Source organism: Necator americanus, chromosome X (assembly GCF_031761385.1).
Source record: "Necator americanus strain Aroian chromosome X, whole genome shotgun sequence".
Classification (NCBI taxonomy): Eukaryota; Metazoa; Nematoda; class Chromadorea; order Rhabditida; family Ancylostomatidae; genus Necator; species Necator americanus.
The window spans coordinates 18472718-18494213 of record NC_087376.1 but is presented as its reverse complement, the minus strand read 5'-3'; the positions used below and the strand labels follow the sequence as shown (position 1 = coordinate 18494213).

At 40.8% G+C, this 21496-nt stretch overlaps 3 protein-coding genes across 4 annotated transcripts in view; 1 reads left to right on the top strand and 2 right to left on the bottom strand.

Moving 5' to 3' along the window:
- Window positions 1–5695: 5695 nt before the first annotated feature.
- On the bottom strand, window positions 5696–11101 carry RB195_024028 (uncharacterized protein; the record flags this gene model as incomplete). Its single annotated transcript, XM_064211668.1, has 2 exons — window positions 5696–5787; window positions 10909–11101. 2 exons carry the CDS (start codon window positions 11099–11101, stop codon window positions 5696–5698), a joined length of 285 nt encoding a protein of 94 aa, XP_064067549.1.
- A 1460-nt stretch (window positions 11102–12561) lies between these two features.
- RB195_024023 (uncharacterized protein) overlaps window positions 12562–21496 on the bottom strand; it is a gene marked incomplete at both ends in the record, with an annotated part of 34373 nt that continues 25438 nt past the window's right edge. Inside the window, 4 exons of one of the 2 annotated variants that reach the window (XM_064211663.1) lie at window positions 12562–12747; window positions 12841–12946; window positions 13001–13107; window positions 13286–13312. In XM_064211663.1, coding sequence (XP_064067548.1) covers window positions 12562–12747; window positions 12841–12946; window positions 13001–13107; window positions 13286–13312 — 426 coding nt within the window. Of the gene's footprint in view, window positions 12748–12840; window positions 12947–13000; window positions 13108–13285; window positions 13313–21496 lie in introns of those variants that run through there. The other variant, XM_064211662.1, reaches the window with a different exon arrangement.
- On the top strand, window positions 14076–14477 carry RB195_024027 (uncharacterized protein; the record flags this gene model as incomplete). The annotated part of the gene is made up of 1 exon (XM_064211667.1): window positions 14076–14477. One exon carries the CDS (start codon window positions 14076–14078, stop codon window positions 14475–14477), a length of 402 nt encoding a protein of 133 aa, XP_064067547.1.

Sequence of the window (21496 nt, the reverse complement as noted above, 5' to 3'; positions counted from 1 at the left end):
GGCCAGTAGCACGTTCGTAAACCTCAAACTCTTCTGAATTGAAGTGAACGTGGTGGCGCATCCTAAGCGGATCGATTAACGCCAGTCACTTTATCCTTCATCCTTCAAATTGGACATTTTCTGTTCGAATCAGTAAAGGCATGCTCTAATATTAGCTTATGGATGAGGACCATATTGAATTAGTGCTGTAAAGCTTGATGAAATTCTGCCTATTATACTTTGAAGGTGAGACGGATTCTCGCAAACGAGTATACGTGATTATTGGAAAGCAACACACACATGTGGAATTCTCATCTCACTCTCTCCACTCATACTCAAAGCGAAGCAAAAGGAAATTTCTGCAATTTGGAACAGATTCAGAAAGCTATAGTTTCAAAAATCTCAATTGAACGATCGTTAACCATAGCAGCATAGTAAAATTCTCGTAAATTCATAATTTTGGCCTTATTACATTGTTTTACTTAAAAACAGTTCTGCTATACTGAACCGACCTGTCGAGTGGTACTTTGCCTCACAGCATGATAATTCTTTCGTACAGCTGAAGAGGAAATAGAATGTCTACTTAAATTCCTCAGAGAAACGAGCAATATTTATGAAGGATGATGCAGTTCTACAACACAATTTTTGACGCAATATCGCGAGTTCAGTAATGGTCCGAGATTTGGTAAAATAATTTCGTGAATCTTTTCACTGATTTGCTTGAGCTGTAGCCAAGATAGGTATTGATCTTTATTAACGGCTAATGTTTCGGCATTGTCGCTCTCGTCAGAGCCTGAAGAAATCGAAGCCGTCATCAATTTTTCCTCCCATGCGCCTCATTACCCTACAGGAAGCATTCAAGCGGTACGTAAACCCAAACAGAAACACATCGGTTAGGGCTTACCTCATTTGCTAGATTTGGTGACGCAACAGACCACATATAACAACTATGAGTCACAAAGGTTTTTTTTACAGTGACCTGACGCCCCTCCCCCACCCCTCCGTAGATTAAAACCGAATATGCGCATTCCTCAGATCCAAATCTTTAATTCCATTCCTCGCTTTTGAACACGCAACAAGACAAGCATAATGATGACTACTCTCCTTCTTATTCATATGGATGGTTCAGCTTCACGGAACGAGTCACCTGACAGAGCCTCACAGGGCAAAATTTGGACAATGTTGATTGACCCACATCTTCACTAAATTGCATGTGCCGAGGCGTAGTGTGCCGTCCGAACCCCGATGTGTGATCATAACACAAAAACCACGTTCGAACTAGCCTTATATCAATTTCTGTTTAGTTTATGATCTACGGGTTGATCTAATTTTTGATCTTTTATAGAAGCCTGACGGCTCGCCCATCAGGTCCCTATAAAATGATATATAATAATTGATTATAGTTATTATATTAACAAGTTTGAATGTCCGGCTAAAGAAGTACTTCAGACTTCCTGTGATTTTAGCTTTGCTCCTCTTCACTGATCAACGAAAATCAAAATTGGTCCCGTTTTCTGTGAAATTAGACTTGTGTATCTCTAACAATCTTCCTTCATCTTTTTTTATTACAAATAAATTCAAAAGATTTCACAGTGTTTTTTCTGACCGCGTCAGTTCTACATTTAGAGAATATTCAAACTTCAGCTTCAAACACTCCGTCGATACCAATATAATGTAGACACAATTTGAAAGTATTACTCGAAAATTGGGTTATCCTCCTGTTTCCCTCCAAGAGTTATCAATGAATGATGTTTAAACACAAAATGACGTGAAAGAGTTTATCCTACTGATAAAGATAACGTTCTACGTCAGATCATGTAAACTGTTCGCTAGTATTTAAACAGCCGTCTGCATGCATGTTTCCACTTTCTGAGGAAGGCATGCTACCAACTTGAGGCAAACGAAGAAGGAAATAGAAACGCGGAGGAGTCGTAAAGCTGAAAAGCAAGGCGCCCAGTGGCCACGGCAATGAAACATCCTATTTACCTTTTGCGACATGCACACGAAGTTATTGCGCACCATTTCGATGGCCGTCGCACCCCCTGCTATAGCTATCTGGCGCCGGCGCGCCAATCCGACGCAGGTGGACCCGTCGCACCCCATTGTATGGATATCTGGCGCCGGTGTACCACTCCGACGCCGGTGGACCCGTCGCACCCCTCTTTTCGAATTTCGTGACTCACACACACACACACACACACACACACACACACACACACACACACACACACACACACACACACACACACACACACACACACACACACACACACACACACACACACACACACACACACACACACACACACACTAAGCCCGTTATTATATATCATGATAATTATACATAATATATATATATATATAATTTATTGAATATGATAACGTAACAAACTACGACGCACCACAACTAGGAATCACATCTGGCCCGTCCGTCAGGTTTCCATAAAAGATCAAAAATTTGATCAACCCGTAGATCAATAACTACTCAGAAATTGATATAAGGGATGTGTGACTTGGAGATTGTTGGACAGCACACCGCCACAATTTTCCCTCTCGTTCGCGAAGCACTATCGCTTCGTAAAAAAGTGGTATCCACCCGTCAGTCACTTATTTTACTCCAACGATGTAAGGCGACAGATGTAATCCTACGATTCATTTCAGACAAGAAGTTGTAAGTGGCATGCTGTCTCCCTAAAATCATCCTAAAATTGTTCGTTCGTTGTATTTTAGGTGTTGTAATTAGGGAGAAACAACGTGCATTGTATACTTCATTGTTGAAATGTAATGCTAAAGAACAGGCATCTCGTCGTCTTCTATCAGATCGAATTTGAAAGAAAGAGAGGGTGGGTCGAGGGCATGTGACACTATCCAGTCTAACGCCAAATCTACGTAAAGTACGATAGACTTTTAAGTATGCATCTCGACCCTACTTCTGAAAACAATACATCCACAGACCAACGACTACCAATAAGCTCTAATCAAGGTGCAAACATTGATCGAACGGCTAGAGTCACAGTGATTGGTGATACTCATGTTTCCCATAATGCTATGAATTTCTTAAGCCTAGGACCCTCATTTTCGATAGCTAAGAATGTCATTGAGGCGGTCTTTCGTAAAGTTGTAGGAGGACTTAAAGACGTAGGGACCAAGTTAGGACCAAGGTCAAACATGGAAATACACCACAATACACGTTTATGAGGAGAAAGTTACTTCCACCTATCCCGCTCCATCGCACTTTTTGTATGAAACTGGAATATATCGTGAAGCCGATGTAGACTTTGGAATTTTATCAGCGGGAATGCTAGCTGCCTTCAATCAACATCGAAATCAGCGGCACAAAAACTTAAGCAGGCATCAATGGCAAGGGTTTCGATAAGTCCGAGAACTAATATGGGACACTGCGTACCTCGGTGAGCGGCAGAGGAGAGTTTGTTGTAATGCCGCAAACACTAGATCGAGAGATAACGGAACGGCATTTAATGGATAATAGTATTTGTCGCCGAGTTACAGAAAAAGAGTATACTGCACAACATAATCGTCTGAACCATGTTTGGATGAGCGTAGGTAAGGCTGCTGGGACTGACGAAAGATTTCTTGACAGGTTGAAACTAGAAACACCGAGCTATCCCGTTTTTTACAGCCTGATTAAAACGCATAAGCTTTCAAGGAACGGCCAAAGATCATCAATGTCAGCGGAGACGTCACACACACGTCTACCAGAAGTGTACTCTCATCTATCAAGCAGTTCAAAAGTGCTTGAACGTCTAAAAAATGCCAAATTCGAACGAAATTTTGTCATGACTCATTTGACGTGACGTTTTTATACACAAATGTTCAAAACGAGCAGGCATTACAAGCGTTATCTCAGGTGCTAGATAGACATGGTCGTAGTATAGGAACCTTTGGTCTAAGCAAACAACGCATAATGATCCTGATCAACGAATGCCTTCAGTGCAACATTCAAATGGTTAGGAAAATACTACTCTCAAATAAGAGGACTTGCTATGGGTCAAAGGTTTGCTCCTGTTGTTGTCGTTTGCTTTATGAGCAGAATAGAACAACCAGTGATAGAACGTTTTCCACAGATGTGCTGCCGTTATATCGATGATTGCTTCATTGTAGCATCAACGCAATCCAAAGTGGAAGAATGCTTTAGAATTTTGGATGAAAGATCGGAGCACGTAAAACTCACTCGAGAACAACCAAAAGATAGCTGGCTACGGTATTTAAATGCTCAAATAAAACGGCACAATGGCATTGCAAGCGTGAAATGTTATCGCAAAGAAAGCTCGAAAAACATACTGAAAACGCAACGTCAGCTCATCCTATTGGCATGAAAAAGCAATTATCCGAAATATGGTCAAAACAGCAACAGTAATGTGCACAGGTGATAGAGAGCGTGAAAAATCATTAAAACTAGCCGTAAGCACAGCTTGTTCGAACGGTTACACGAGATTGAAATGTAACACCCAATCTCGAACTACAAACAAGGGACAATGAGAATCTCACGTGAAGGTTAAATTCCTTTGTGCATACCCTTCCTCTCAGACTTTTTAACTGCTGCTATACACTGGACTCTTTCGCGAGCACAGTTGCAAGATGGTGTTATGTTGGTGAACATCCCAAACGACAGCTTCAAGCGACAGTTAGTTCGCAATAGATTCTACGATAGGCAATGTGTGTCAGAGTGTTGCTTTGTTTGTCCATTCGGTAAGTTTTGTGGTTGCACGAAAATCAAAGGTATCTATCAAAGCCTAACATGCCGAACGTGAAACGCCATTTATATTGGAAAAACTGGAAGGAAACTGAACCCTCGTATCAAGGAACATTTGGCTGGTAAGAGTATAGGTAGGTATGAGAAGCGTGACGGAAGTGAGTTTGAAGTAAGGATATTAGCGCATGAGAACGAAATATCTGCTAGGAAGGCGTTGGAAGCATTCTGGATTTCCGTCAGGAATCCAGCCATGAATAACATAAACGAGTGCTTATCAACTACAAATGACTTCATTCCGTTCGTAACACTCTTTGAGCTATAAGATTATCCCACATGCAATTCCTTAACGTTATCCAGACATTAGTACTTGAGGATACCGCACAGTGAGTAGATCTCAATCGCAATCGAATCGGAAAATTAGGAAAAAATCTAAGTAAGTGTCGGAAAATTAGACAAAAATGAAGGAAGCAAAAAGAAAAGGAAGACGGAGTTGTCGATTTTAAATAAACACATATTAAGGTCTACAAACTTTAGTGTAATTTAGGTATACAACATTCAGCAGAAAAACAGAAGTAAAAACTGCTTTTTCAGACGTAGTGCTGTAACTTGAAAGAGGATCAGCAGTGAATGGCATGTTTTCACCGCATATCAGAACATTCTGAATATTCACAACTGAAACGTATTCTAAGGTTTTTCCAGGTCCCGATATCTGCGACAAAAAAATGGAACAGCTGTCTCAAGGAAGAAAAAACGTCAATGATGCATATTCAGTACTTGAGTTCAAAACAAATTTGTTTAATATTTGAATAAACGATTGAAGAAGACTCGCGGTTGCGGTTCAGGAAGACTCTTGTGACATAAATAGTTAAGCTAAAAAGAGGGTACACAAACCACAAAATGATTTTTAACTAATTTATTCTTCGTAATTCTGGTAATGGAACTAGTGTGCTTTTTGAGCTAATCTTGAAGATGGACGACTTAGCATTTTTTTGCTGCTCTAACTTATGCTTGGTGACGTCGGAGTCGCTTTGGTGGCTCAAACCGTGCAAATGCATGTGGTCGTACGTGCAAGGCGGTAAGGGAGTCCACATAAGCTGAACGAAAAGGAAAGCCTTCAAAAAGGAGAAGAAGTTCGTAGACAAAGGAAACGTACCAGTGGCAGTAGCATCCTTTCTGAAATATCAAGATTTCTATAAACAAGCCTCTCGGTTACTTTTGAATTAGCACAAACAATTGAAATCTTGAATAAATGTGATGCATAATAAATAACGTGATAAAGTTGTGGAGGTGATAAAATAGAATACCAATTATTTCAAATGCAATTAGCTGCCTGAAAGTTTTGATCCCTTTAAAAAATCGACTTATTGTCAAACCCATTCAATCTAAGCACTACAAATTTGTGTGTCACCACTTTATATAAAAGAAATGAAACTAGCCAGAGATGACTTCGCATTGTGTACTAAGAAACCGTAGGAGGCAATCTTCATTTCCTTCATACCTTGCACAGTGCTTCGGCACTCTTCCGTTACAGCCTAATATATTGAAGATCAGCAGCGGTACGGAAACGTAGCGTCGAAAACTTGCCTAGGAACGGATGACAAACGAGGTCTTCAAAAGCTAACAGAGGTGTAAGAGCACTAAGTAAAAGTAGAAGTATAGTCGCAATGAAAAGCAAGTACGCTGGCTTGGTAAGTGTAGTGCAGATAAAGTCCTGTATGCCGGACCTTTCCCCCTCGATCGCATATTTATGTGCGATTATGAATGCTTCGAAAAGGACATTCGTTAATTGGCTATTACGTACTCTGTTGAAAAGCGGTTGATGCGTATAGGATGCTTTAGCTTCATTGCTCAGTGCGATGTTTCACTCTTCTCATTCAGACGGTCAAGGATCAATCCCGGCCAAAAGTGCTACTTTTAAACTTAGCGTAAAAGAATTTAAAGAGCACAGTTCTTATCCAACAGTGACGAATTTCTTACTTTCACTCGACGAAAAGCAATTTTGATGGTGTTAGTGAGCGAAAAAAAAACATCTACAGGCGCAATTGGGGTTAAAATTAGTGCAAAGCAGGCTCCACGAGCTTCTGAATATCGACGCTCTAAGTGAATTTCACGCAATAAAGCTGGCTGTGATCTGTAGAGAGAGATTTCTTCTATATTTCTACTAAGTTTGATGCCTCAAGCTTTTCTAGTCTTTTTGAAACATAGTTGAGAAAAATCCCAATTTTTGCCTCAAATTTTTGAATTTTTCTCAACTAGCTTTTGAGAGAACCAGAACACCTACAGAGGCGAAAATTTGCAGTTAAGAGCTTTCCTTGATGCTCTATCCAAACATGGAGTCGAAGTTTTCAACGGCGCTACATAATCTCGCGACGAGAAAAAGTGTGTAATCTCAGATTTTCAGCAACGCGTCAAAATATGTATGACTTCAAACAAATTCCAATAATTCAGCTCATAGTTTATAAAGACGAATTGAGTTTGAGGTATGTTATAGAGGAAGATTTTTTCTATCAAAGCTCATTTTTACTTTTTTACAGGCAGTTTTCATCCGCAAAGAAGCTAGTTGAGAAAAAGTTGAGAAAAATGCTAAATTTCTCAACTTCTTCTCAACTAGGTTTCAAAAAAACCAGAAAGTCTCTGAAAAAAGATTTTCGGACCCTTTTATAGCGCAAGTCTTCCTCTACAGAAAGCAGCCGCCACTGTCTTTCTTCGTCTCTTCTTTAGTGCGTTATTCATGTTTATTTCAAGTTAATCAAATCCGACCTGCCCAGCAGTAATTTCCAATTAAGGTCTGGTTCTAATCGCTAAATTAACCTCTATATAACAATTATATGTGGCGAACATTGCTCTGAATACAATTTCAAAAAACTGCCGTAAAAATGTTCTAGATTCCGGTGGAGATCAAAATGTTCATCGCCTGTAATCGCTGTTAATGAGTGAAATTGTGCGTAGAATGTAGAAAATAATGATAAAATGCTTTTAGAATGTGATCTGCGTCGGTATCAGTTGTTTTTTCCATTTTACAAAAATGGAGATACTCCGGCGGGTATCGAACTCTCTACCGTTCATTTCCATTGTCAATGAGTAAAATTGTTTGTAAATAATAGGAAATAGTTTGAAAATTGTTCTAAAACGTGTTCTCCGTCGTTTCCAACTGTTTTTTTTTGTTTTGCAAAGATAATTGTTAATGCTGGGATCGAACTTTTGATCATCTCTTTATCAATGTCAAATAGTACAATTCTGCTGCTAAATACACATTGAGAGCTCACTCATCTTTTCAAATTATATGTCTCATATGTGCTGACACATTTCTAATTCTTGCAGTAGCGTCCACCTCGTACTAATCCGAGCAAATATACCTGGAGGATATTTTTGATGACTACCCAAGGAGGGTATGGATCGCGGCCTACCGACTTCTTCAACAGCCTGACTGCCTTCTAATTAGTCTTTCTTTATTATCTTGACACGTATTTTAGTCTTCTCGCCTAATGATAATTGATAATAACTTATTGAATGTATTTATACACGAGTTGCAGTATTTACAGATGTATCACGATATTTCCACCCTATCTCCTGAGGAGAGTTTTATACGTTTTAATGAGATTAACTCCCAACCAAGGCTTTCAGCCGAGTGGCTGGCAAAGAAAAAAAGTTGGGAGATGCATGGCTCACTTCTCCACCTACGACGACGACCTCGGAAGCTGCGCTCTCTGCGCTCCTATACACTGCTCATCGCAGTACTCGGATCTTTTGTTTTGATTATGCTCCTCGCGCTACTGGTAAGGGTTTTTCTTTGCGAACACTTCTTTCCAGTCTATTTGTGAGCTTTTTGAAATTCAATGTTTTCTGCTATCAACATATTTCTGCTCAGACTTGCGCTGTGAGACGAGGACGGCAAAGGAATCGTGACCGTGAGCTCCAGCAACATGTGGAACTAATCGAGCAGTCTCTCCGCTCGAGATCCTTGCCGCTCGAAATAGAAGATTAAAAGCATTTATTAGATTTACTAGATATGTAAAGTCCAATAAACATCTTCCTGTGTTGTCTTCTCACTGCACTACTCCACATTTCCATACGAGCTACCTGGAACACACATTATTACATGAATTCTACAGAAAATCAAACACAATATTCTAACCGTGTCTGGATCAGTGCAGAGGTCGAATGATTTTCTATCTCGATTATTATTCTTGATATTCTTCCACCTGGCACACGTCACGCGTCTTGTACATATAATTAATATGACCATATGATTTTTAGTTATTATTTATTCTATTAATATCGCTGTAATACAATATATTTTGTTTCACTTGTAGCAATACGTTTTTAAAATAATTTATTATTTATTTGTTATATCAATATTATGTTATTAACATAGTATAACATAACATAGGCATAACAAGAAAACAACATTACTTTCCAATGCCGAGGTTTCAAGAAGAGAGGACTTGGAAATTTATGCAATTATTTTCTATTTCTGACATTTCATGTGCAACCTTTTATCTCTACACGCAAATGATCGGTTCTCCGTACAGAGGCAATAGCAGAGAATAGCATGATCCTACAAGGCATGTTTAGCACCTTATTAGACGATGAGAGACGCTGATGGACGAGTTATGGGCGTGGCATAAGGCAAACGCCTCACAGTTGTCTGCTAATGCTGCTGGCTGCTGCGCAGCGCGATTAACGATCGCCGTTGCCAGTAAAAACTGTGAAACTATGACATGCCTGTTCATTATGTCGCGCGTCCTCCCTGTTTGTGGCAGAGGTTTTTCTGGATCTTCTCCCATTGTAAATTGTAAGTCCCCTAAAATCTCATAGATAAGTCTTCTTTTTTCCGGAAGAGAACGAGAAAGACGCACGCTCGCGCTGCCCTCTTTAGTCTCAAAAATGACCAGACTTTTTATTCAGCCTCCATTTCAACGGTGCATTTGCGTAGGCGCTCAAAACGGTGCGATGGAGGCAGCAGTTGGCTCCTAGCCTCCACGCTCCTAGCCGCTACGCTCCACCAAAGCGTCTCGAGAGAAGCCGCGTACGCAATCGTGTACGTGCCTCATGTCGTTTTGACCCTACCATAGAAACAGTCGCTCACCAAAGCGGCTACCTCGCTGTAGCTCATGCTTTTTCTGATGCTGCTTTTGGTAGGCCTAGCTTTTGTTGTGTCAGCCACCCATCGTTTCCATCCTGCTTTCAAGTTATCCTCGAAGGGCTTGTTAATTCCAACATCGAGAGGCTATAGATAGACATTGGCCTTGATAACAACCCCAGGGGGAAAGTTCTTTCGGGATCAACTTCTTTTCTTCTTTTTGAAAATGATCAGCGGCAGTTTTTTTTCACGCGGTGGTCACGGAGAAGACAACGGTAAAATTTGGTTTTTTGCGCCCTGTCGAATCAATCATCACAGTTTCGACTATTAAATTATATTATTAAAGCAGCAGCTTTAGTAATATCAGAGAAGTCAGGGAGGCATTATTTCAAGGCGTCGGCCTCTTGGTATAAGGCTTGTACTCTACATTTTTCTCCCCACTACCTCAGAATCATCGAAATCGACAAGGTTTTAGTGCCTTTTGACATCACTTATGGAACTGCCGTGGATAAAGTTTGAGTCGAAACTGTGATGATTGATTCGACAGGGCGCAAAAAACCAAATTTTACCGTTGTCTTCTCCGTGACCACCGCGTGAAAAAAAACTGCCGCTGATCATTTTCAAAAAGAAGAAAAGAAGTTGATCCCGAAAGAACTTTCCCCCTGGGGTTGTTATCAAGGCCAATGTCTATCTATAGCCTCTCGATGTTGGAATTAACAAGCCCTTCGAGGATAACTTGAAAGCAGGATGGAAACGATGGGTGGCTGACACAACAAAAGCTAGGCCTACCAAAAGCAGCATCAGAAAAAGCATGAGCTACAGCGAGGTAGCCGCTTTGGTGAGCGACTGTTTCTATGGTAGGGTCAAAACGACATGAGGCACGTACACGATTGCGTACGCGGCTTCTCTCGAGACGCTTTGGTGGAGCGTAGCGGCTAGGAGCGTGGAGGCTAGGAGCCAACTGCTGCCTCCATCGCACCGTTTTGAGCGCCTACGCAAATGCACCGTTGAAATGGAGGCTGAATAAAAAGTCTGGTCATTTTTGAGACTAAAGAGGGCAGCGCGAGCGTGCGTCTTTCTCGTTCTCTTCCGGAAAAAAGAAGACTTATCTATGAGATTTTAGGGGACTTACAATTTACAATGGGAGAAGATCCAGAAAAACCTCTGCCACAAACAGGGAGGACTCGCGACATAATGAACAGGCATGTCATAGTTTCACAGTTTTTACTGGCAACGGCGATCGTTAATCGCGCTGCGCAGCAGCCAGCAGCATTAGCAGACAACTGTGAGGCGTTTGCCTTATGCCACGCCCATAACTCGTCCATCAGCGTCTCTCATCGTCTAATAAGGTGCTAAACATGCCTTGTAGGATCATGCTATTCTCTGCTATTGCCTCTGTACGGAGAACCGATCATTTGCGTGTAGAGACAAAAGGTTGCACATGAAATGTCAGAAATAGAGAATAATTGCATAAATTTCCAAGTCCTCTCTTCTTGAAACCTCGGCATTGGAAAGTATAGTTGTTTTCTTGTTATGGCGAACAGCAGTTTGCGTGGCATTTCCTAGCATTGGTCTTTCTCCAAACGCAGTACAGTGTGGGCAACAGCGGCCTTGTCGTCTCGATTAGTTACGAAAAGCAAATTGTGTCGAAAATGGTCTGTCCTGTCCACCTGACACTACGTTTCAATTATCTAACAACAGAGAAAAAGGAAACAAAATAAACAGTAAGAAATAGAACCGTCGAATGGTTTATAACATTACGAAGCTAGTTCTTATTCTTACGTGCACTTTTCACATTTAAAAAACGCTCACGACTTATTCCTCAATCCAATATTACTGTTTGGGGAGCTTTTAATGTGGAATCCCTGCCCTCAACTAAATGATTTACGTATCATGTATCTGCGGTTTTTATATTGATTTCATACATTTGCCGCTTCTTTGACTAGGAATGCAGTATTAGCTTTTAATATGTCGTATTGACCAATCCCGTTGAAGAGTATCAGAGCGTTCAATTTTATGCCAGAATCATGGAGTTCAGTGAACGTTTATAGATACATCAGGCTAGTGTCTTATCCACCTTTGCACTAATTTATCGTCAGATAAATAAAATGCTAGGTTTTCCTCGGCTAACAGTAGACCGTTGACAACACAGACACAATAGTGGCGTCATTTCACTCTCATTGTCATATCCTACTTTCTTCAATGGTAATGGCTGAGAAGTTCACGACTTTAAGGTTTATCCCATTTTCTTGCTCAGCACTCCTAATAAGTTCATCTCGCAGTGGATTAAGTTGGTCTTCCAAGCTCTGATAGAAGACTGCTCGTACATAGTGCTTTGGATTCGGAGGAAATTTTGTGAGAGAACGTTTCTGATTACTTGGGAAGAAAACATCTATAGGACTGCTCATGCGAAAAGTTATATTATAACTACTATTTATAAGGAAATAGAAGAAGTAGATAAAGAAATGTAAGAAATGATATCCTTTTTGAGGTAGTATTGGATTCTTCTTTTTGCACGTTTGTAGCATGTGCATAAGTAAACAGACAAAAAATTCCCGTGTTAGTAGGAAAACCTCCGGAGTAGCGGAGTAGTATACATTAGTACGAAGACCAAAAATGTTCCTTGTTGTGAACAAGCAATGTAACTCTAAGTAAAATTTTAAAAGACATCAAGATTACAGGGGATTGTTGAATTCCGTAGAAGCTGCGTTAGGCGTGGCCATCTGGGTACACGCATAAGTAAAAAAGTAGAATTCCACAGATATTTTCTTCATTTTCAGTATCTTCAAACGTCCTGCGGTTGCGACTGGAAATCGTGCTCAAGCCCTTGTTGATCATCCTTGTTTGCGAGGTATGAGTACAAGAGTGGAGGGTTCTGAATGTGTCGCAAAAACATCTCCCATCGTTTGGTTATTACGCAGAGGTATATTCCAGTGGTGCAGAACACGAGAATGAGAAGCACCATAAATATCTAAAACAAGTTTCAATAGGAAGACGACGTGTTTAAATTCGAAACCTTTTGAGAAACGTCACAATTTTTGATATAACATTCTTTACAACTTACTCCTGCGATTCGACTGTTTCTCTCTACACTCGCTTTAGAAGGACAAGCGTCTGATTGTGCAACTTTTGTCAGTGGACGACCTTTTAACTCTGGCGGTGCAGCACATCTAAAAGGACTTTTGAATGTATGAAATGGTTTCACATAAAGGTGTTCAGCTTACTTCGGAACTGTATTAGTGTACTCATATGAGTAGTACTCATCATCGAGGAGAAAGGCTGTTTCACAGTTACAGTTGATTGGATTTCCTCCTATTCCCAATTCATCCAACTAAATATTTTATGCACATGTTTTTCATGATAAAATACACAGACGGGTGAGTTCTAAATATATTCCCGATTTTTTATATTTTAGAAGTGAAACAGAACAGATGAAACATAACAACAAACAAATTTTCCACGCCTTGAACAGAATCCTCAACTAATGATAGGTGCATAGAGGAATATACATATATCCCTGGTACAGACTCTGACATCTGGCAATGGCACTGACAAACCACTTTTTTGTACCTCACACAACCCTATTTCTACTATTTTTAACTTCACACTCTGTAGAAGGGAGCGAGCCAAATCCCGCTGCTACTCGAGCAATGTGTCATTGAAGATCCTATTATTTCGGTCCTCAGCGAATCGAGTATAGCATTTTGTAGCACATTTCGTTTTGGTTATTAGTCCTGGAGTGATTTTGAACGAGAACCAGTATTTGGTCAAAACAAAAACATAGAAGATAATATGTGCAGGCAACATTTTCACCAAATATTCTACTACGAGTTCAAACTGTGCAGGCTTGCAACACAGACAGCTCGGAATATCAGCGGTGGTTGCGGTGAAGGAAGAATCACCGATTTTACGCGTTGGTTCCAAAGGTTTTGTTGTGGCGATGTGAGCCTCGAAAATAAAGAAGGTTGCGGCAGCCCTTCTGATGTTGACGGTCACCTGCTGAAGGCAAACATCGAAGATGACAAACACGAACAAGAACAACACGAGAAGTTGCCCAAGAACTAGGCGTTGACCATTCAACAGTCGCTCATTTGGAAAAGTTGGAAAGGTGAAAAAGTTGAACAAGTGGGTGCCGCATGAACTGAGCGAGTCCCAGAGAAACCGCTGCTCAACGAAATCTGAGATTTGAGATCTTCTCTCACCGCTTCTGCTACACAACAAGAACTATCTATTTCTCGATAGTATTGTTACGACCAATGAGAATAGCGTCCTTTACGACAACAGGAAGCGTCGTGCTCAATGGATCAACAAGGACGAAGTTCTCAGCCACTTTTTGAAGCCGAGAATACACCTGAAGAAGACCATGGTGACTGTGTGGTGGTGTGCTACAAGTGTAATCCACTACAGCTTCATGAAACCTGGCGAGATCATCACCGCAGAGAAGTGGTGCAAAGAACTGGACAAAATGCACAGAAAACTCCAACTTTTTTGCGCGGCGTTAGTGAACAGAAGGGACCGATTCTCCTACACGACAATGCCCGGCCACACATTTCAAAGGTGACGCTACTCAAGTTGGACGAGTTAGGCTACGAGACTCTGCCTCACTCGCCATATTCGCCAGATTTTTCGCCAACCGACTACCGACCATCTATCGAAAACGACTTCCGGAAGTTCGTAGACTCCAAAAGCTCGGACTTTTAAATAAAAAGGTCAAAGTCTCTGGCGTTAATCAATCCGCTTGAGATGCGCCCTTACGTTCACTTCAATTCAGAATCGTTTGCGGTTTACAAACGTGCAACTGGCCTATACAATGACTTGCGGGGGGCTAGCTGATGCGTCAAATAAGTGTTTTCATCCTCCCAGACAAATCTGGTATAAAATTTGTCGATCCCTGAGGGATGAAAGGCCCGGTGAGCACTAGGGCGGATTCGAACCTCCGATCGATCGTGGAGGAACCGGAACCTCTAACCGCTACACTTCACCCGTCCCCTCAGACTTTTATACACTGAGAATAGGCGAATAAAACCAGCAAAAGACTTTTTACAGAACAACTCCTTGGTCACGGCTATGCGCTCTTCCTTTCTATTCATTTTTGGACCTCTGCATTTATCTTAAAGTTTCTCAAAGGTTTAAAGTTCGTAATCTGAAAGAGCCTCGAGAACATTTCGATTGCATGTCCTTTCTACCAAATCTAATAGTAAAATTAAGTTGTTCTCTGCGTTTCACTTCTCTTCTTCCCAAAGTGTTGACATTTTTAAAGCAATGCTGTGCACTGCAAGCAGAAAGTAGTAGTCACGCTAACTGTTAAACATTGCCGAGTGAAACTCCAACAAACTACACTCTCCAGACTTATGCTATGTCTTTGTGTGTCCTTCGCCGCACTACAGGAAACAGACATCGGGGACCGCCTCGTCAGTATCGGAAAGTTCAGTATCTCTGCAAACACACTAAACGGAACAAAATTGGAATTGCGACAACAAATGTTTGTTAATTCCCAACTCTCCCATCAGAGTCAACATCAGTAAAGAAACACTGTCAAATTGCGCGATTACTGTGAATAACGATTACAACGACCTGATAGGAGACATTGAGCACAATGTCTCCTAGCTGTACTTTTCAACGGAATCGCACAAAGAATGCAAAATTAGGCAGAAGCTGAAAGCCAAAAATTGGTCACTATCGGAATCGGTGCGGTTACAAAGGTGGGACTCGAATAGACAATCGATGCGCTAGAGAAATGGTACTACTCGGTCCAATGTAATACGAAAATGTTGGGTAATGGTAATCATCCGGCAATGGCAGGCAAAACTCATTATCGTTTTTACATTCAAGAGAGAACATTGACTACAATGCAGGACAAAATTTCGCCAACGTGTATCTACTCATGTTGGAATACGGATCAGAAAGAAAATTACGATAGAAATTTCGCTATGAAAAAGTGCATTCAGGGCGCTGCAAAAAAAGTTTCAGGTTTTAACACCAAGGAAGAAGTTCACTTTTGCATTTGCGGAGGCAAGATCCAGGTTTAGTTCTGTATGGCTAGCTCGCATCACTGGCGACTTCAATCAGCAGGAGCATCTGGAAAGAAAGCTGCGTCGTCAACCGCAAAAAGATAGCAAAAACGAATAGAAATTAGGAGCGAATGAGGTAGAAAATGCTTGAGAAAACACGACTTGAAAGTGAATCTATGTTTTGTTAACACGATGCAGCGGTAAGGTGAGGAAATGTTCGTTAATTCCCAACTCTCCCATCAGAGTCACCATCAGTAAAGAAACACTGTCAAATAAGAGAGAGCACCTCTATACTTTGGTGAACAACAAAAACCGCTGTCAACTCCTGAACTCGAGCACATCCAAACTGTCAGCGAGAAGCCAGCGAATGGGTCTTCGTTTGAGAAAAAAAGAGAAGCCTCGTTAAAGATAATAGAATTTGTGCAGAAGTGCTGGAATCTCCTCTTCCTTTCGTGATTAACAAAGATCACCCGTTTACTATAGAAGATAATTCACACTCTAATAATTTCTCTCCACGAGAATTTACCCGTCGCAGATCCGAGGAACTATCGAGAAATCTCGTTGCTGTGTATTATGTGCAAGATTGTGGGACTACTTATGATTGGCCAACCTATCAGAGATTGTAGGGCATCAGCGCGCGACGAATAAGCTTGCTCTCTTATCAGCCGATCTACTATGTACCACATGTTGATCGTCAAAAGAGTAATCAAAACGTTATTATCGGTACTCATAAACAAATATTTAGTATTCAAAACAGATAAAATTAGATTTCTCGGACTACAAAGGCGCTTTTTCCCTCCTCTCATCGATCGGTCTTCTCAACGCTGAACGTATTTCAAACCTTCGTTCCACAAAATCACTTGACGACAAAATTTGAAAGACATCTGCAGCGCTTCAAACACTACCCAGTATCAGGAAGAGGAGCAAGTCGTGCCCCTTTCTTCACACTTGAAATGCGTATGAAGAGAAGAAGTACTGACAGAATGTTCTACATCGTTAGAGAACGAAGTTCTCGTTCATCGGGAAATTTGCACCTCTATTTTTTAAATTCAGTGGATTCTTGTTTTTACGAATCATTAAAATGGAGTGTCAAGTAGACTAAGGGGAACATTTTTGACATGCTTTTTTTTGCTTCTAATCTAAATGCTGAGACCGCCAAAGATGCTCATAAGATTTTTGCTGTGTATGAAGGACACTGAATGGGAAAACAAAAACTTGTAATGGAGCGAAAAACAAAAAAAAACGAAAAGAAACAAAAAAATGGTGAAAGCAATATGGAGTGCAGAAAAACCTTATAAGCAATTGTTGGAAGACATTGAGAACGTTAGCTTAGAGCATGCTATTGGTCATCTACAGCATCTACAAAGTCAATTTGATCCCTATTCCTCTATTCGTGTTGTCATAATGTAGATATCGGAGATTTGGGCAGCGCCGTCTAGAGTTATAGCGAGTATCAAATGCATAGAAAGGAAGCCGCTTAAAAACTGATCTTCTACTTTCGAAAAAAAAAACTATCTCTTAGACCTATAGTATGGTACAAAGAAGATTTGCGCAGAAGTGGGCGTGGTGTACACATCTGAGGTCTGCGCATGAGGTTGATGCCTTCACGAGTCTTTCACGAGTCACTCTAAAGTGTTCATAGAAGACCATCTTTGCTTTTTCTAGTCAAGCTTTGAGGAATCTGTTGCACCGGATTCTTTAACGTGTTCTGCTGGGCACCCACCCAAAAGGAAAAGTTCCGGACTGAGATGGTGAAGAAAGACCTACGAACACTCGTTGTCGATAGGTAATTCAGGTAAGACGTCAAGCTTCGCAGGAACAGTGGCAGATAAATTGATTCTATGCAAACTATTCCTGAAAATGATTACTGGGTAAAATTATACTCAAGAACAGCACACCTCGGCAAAGATGCTAGCAGTCGCATCAAGCACTGATATCAGCCCTCTGACAAAATCAAGTAAGCTGAGAACGCGACTTAGCAAATAGTTTCCTTCTGCTGTTGCATTAGGTTGGTACAAATGATTTGTTAATTTCGAACTGCGAACTTCAAACCTTCCAAAATTGTTAACCAGGTTCTAACAGATTTTCTTGAATCAAAATAAGGACCACTGCAATGGACACATTTCTGCCAACGAGAAATCAGTTTGTTTATTCCACTGTGAAAGTCCGTGCTTCTGGAATCGACGAACTCCTTCAAAACCTATTTTGCATGTTGCTTACTATAAAGATGTTTTCGTTGTTCAGTAGTTCAAATGATTCAAGAAGTGGTTGCCGCCTGGAGGTATTTCAAATGAACAAGGAGGATGAAGCTATACTTTTAAACTCTTTTCGGTGATCTGCGAATTTTTTAAAACGTTGGTTATGCGAAACGTGGTAGGGGTTGTCATGAAGAAAGATTGGACTCTTTTTGTCGATCAATATCCGCTCTATTTGTTGGAGTTTTCCTTGCACATTATCAGTTTTTTGACCTTGCTTTTCAGACGTAATGATTTTCGGGTTCAGTGGGTTAAAGGCATCACCCCACGAATCTGAGGTGATGCAGATTTCAGGTGGAGTATTCGTGTACGGGATGGGAGACTACGGAGAGGGAGGTGACTCCGTCCATTTCTTGCTAATTGTCGTAAAAAACGGCCCGGAAGATGCGGCGCCGCACAAGACTGGCGCGCTCCAATCGAACCTCTTGTACAAAATGGTGCGCCAAAACGAATGAAGCCGTATCTTCCGGGCCGTTTTTTACGGCAATTAGGAAGAAGTAGACGGAATCACCCCCCTCTCCGTAGTCTCCCATCCTGTATACGAATACTCCACCTGAAATCTGCACCACCTCAGATTCGTGGGGTGATGCCTTTAAGCAGCCAATGGACCGTCAAAAAGTAACCATAATCCCGCGCTGCGTTTGATATCGCGTTGCACCCAGTCGCTCACAGCTCTGGTCCAACGATTGTCGTTGAAACGCATCACATGTCCGGTCCACCTAGTTTTACTTCCCATGGCACACGTAGCAGCGTCTCTGATCTTGATGATGGGGATAAGGTTGAACGTCAAACCCTCTTTTTCAATTGCGTAAAGAGTATAACCCCTTTGAGCGTTCTATAATGCTGATAGCATTTCCTCCTGCTTTAGAGGCTATTCTGTTACTGTATCGTGCATGAAGTTTCCAAAATTATATAAAAGATAGCGTAATAGAAAAGAATCTTCTGACTCCGGAGGAAAGCCTGGTAGCGCCGACAACGTCAAAGTTGCGAGAGTCATCCAGGTTGTCAGAATATGAAAGGCCCAGGGTGACTATCTGTTCTCGCAATGCACGTACAGTAGGATCGCTAATTCTTCGACAGAAGAAGAAAAAGACGCAAATTCGCGTCTTTTTCGACTTTTTTTCATAACTCGCCTCAATTTGATCTCTATTATAAGATGTACACATCAATAGATTAGTGAGCGCAAGCTCTACCGATTGAATGTACTAAGAACTTTCAAAAGCTATCAAGGAAACAGTTTGTAAAAAAATTACCTCCGGATACACATTAACAAGGCTGAATCCGAGATAATTGCGCCCCAAGGATGTATGATTTTTGACGTGAATATATTCTCCAAAAAATGAAGTAATAGTTACATATTCGTAATCTACATAATATTGCGAACAATTTGATATCTCTCACATCTACAACTCCATGACTCTGAAGATTTTGTAAATTTGACTGAAGTGACATGTTTGAACTCCAGGAACGACTGCCATTACCAGCTTAAAAATTGTTTTCGTGCAAAATTTGTAAGAAAACTATTTGTTGAAGGAGGACTTCATCTCTTGCTTTTCCAGCTCAACAGGATTTTCTTTTTTTTACAGCTAAAGTTGCGACTTCGGTATTTTGCACTTTTTACTCTGATTTTGACAGTTCACAAATCGCTAACAAACTGTGCTAGCCATCTGTCGGCGCAATACAATAGAGAACACTCTTAATCCTATGAATTTTTCCGATTTCTTCTTTAATATGTTTCAGCTGCGGTCAGTTTTGAACCTGCAAAGATATAGAACTTTTCATGTGTTTTTACAGAGAACTTAATTTTTGCGATTTATTGGAAGTTTCTTCAAATATCAAGTGGATACGTTTAATCAGGAAGAATAGATCTATTGAACGGTGCCAATTTCAAAAAATTCTGTATCATTCGAACTTTCATCACAAACTCCTTCAACCTCTATGGGGGATTATTGTCATCCAGGCACGCCAACCCACCAGATACCTTAGGACAAACATCGAGCTACGGCTGTGTTACTGCATTGATTACTACATTTGAAATAACAGAATAACTACATAGAAGAATGTTACCTGCAGGGCGGTATTCTTCAAAGTTATCCGTTTTATCCCTTTTTTATTCACATTATTTCTTTTTGTTTTCCTGCAATTTTGCTTTTCGAAATTGAAGTAAAGCCATCAAGTCAAGAAAAAAAAGGAAAAAAAAAGACGAAAAAGACGCGAATTCGCGTCTTTTTCGTCTTGTGTGGAAGAAATAACGATCCTACTGTACACATGCATCGGAAGCGGTGATCATGATGAAACATGTCAAAAAGATTAGGCACGACGTCATCGCATTTCTCGATCTATCAACTGACACTAGCACAAATTCACTAAAGGTGAGTTTTCTGTAGAATAGATGCAACCAAATTCCAAGTCCACCGTGTTGTCGTCCAGAATAAAGACAATAACGTTGTCACCTACTGTAATTGTGTGATTATCGCTCACACTCACTAATGAGTGATATACGGTTCAATTCATGTAAAGCAAAGACGAGAAGTCGCTGGTAACTGTAAAGCGTTCATTTGTACACACGAAGTTATTTATGCTTAAATCTGTAGTAACAATCTAGAAATTTATACGTTTTTTTTTTGCTGTAACCAAGACTGGTCTTTCTTTATCAACAGCTAATGTTCTGACGATATCGCCTCCGTCAGAGCCTGGAAAATCAAAGCCGTCAGTGACTTATCCTTTCGGATGATTCACCACTCTACTGAAAGCATTCAAACGATAGGTAAACTCAAAGAACAACACATTAGTTGGTGCTACCTGATTTGCTTAACTTGATAGCGTAGCAGAACACCATGTACCGTAATTATGAGTCACAATGGCTTTTATAAGGGACCTAACGGCTTGCCTCGTGGATCGAAGCTCGATCTACGCGGGGGTAGCTTGTAGTCGCAATGTGCAATGTTTTTGGAGTTGGACTTTTGGCAATTGTCATAAATGATTCTAGTTTCCTGAGTGCTATGATCTTGGGCTCGAAGGATATTATGGAATCTTCTAGCTCTATTTCGCAGTTTCCGTGACGTATTCTACAGAATGCGTGCAGTGTGATGGAAAGCATAGATTTCGCGAACCAATCTACATCACTCACTGCATCGTATGGGCAAACAACACAGCCGGGAGTTGTGCAGAGTAGTACTACATAGAATGCATATAAGCTGACACTTGAGGTTCCCTGGTGGTATTTACACAACCCTCATGTCACTCTGCAAATCTTCTTCATACCGCTCTATTTATATAATGAGATATGTAAAGTAGACAAAAGGAATCTTTCCTGGGCCGTACAAGACGTTTTGTCTTCGAGGGGGATGTCGTGTCCGTCGAGTAACATATTATTGTAATGATATTGCCACTTCACGAGCCAAATTTACAGACTATGTTTTTCTAGCTATTTGCCTCCTGTACGCATTACCTA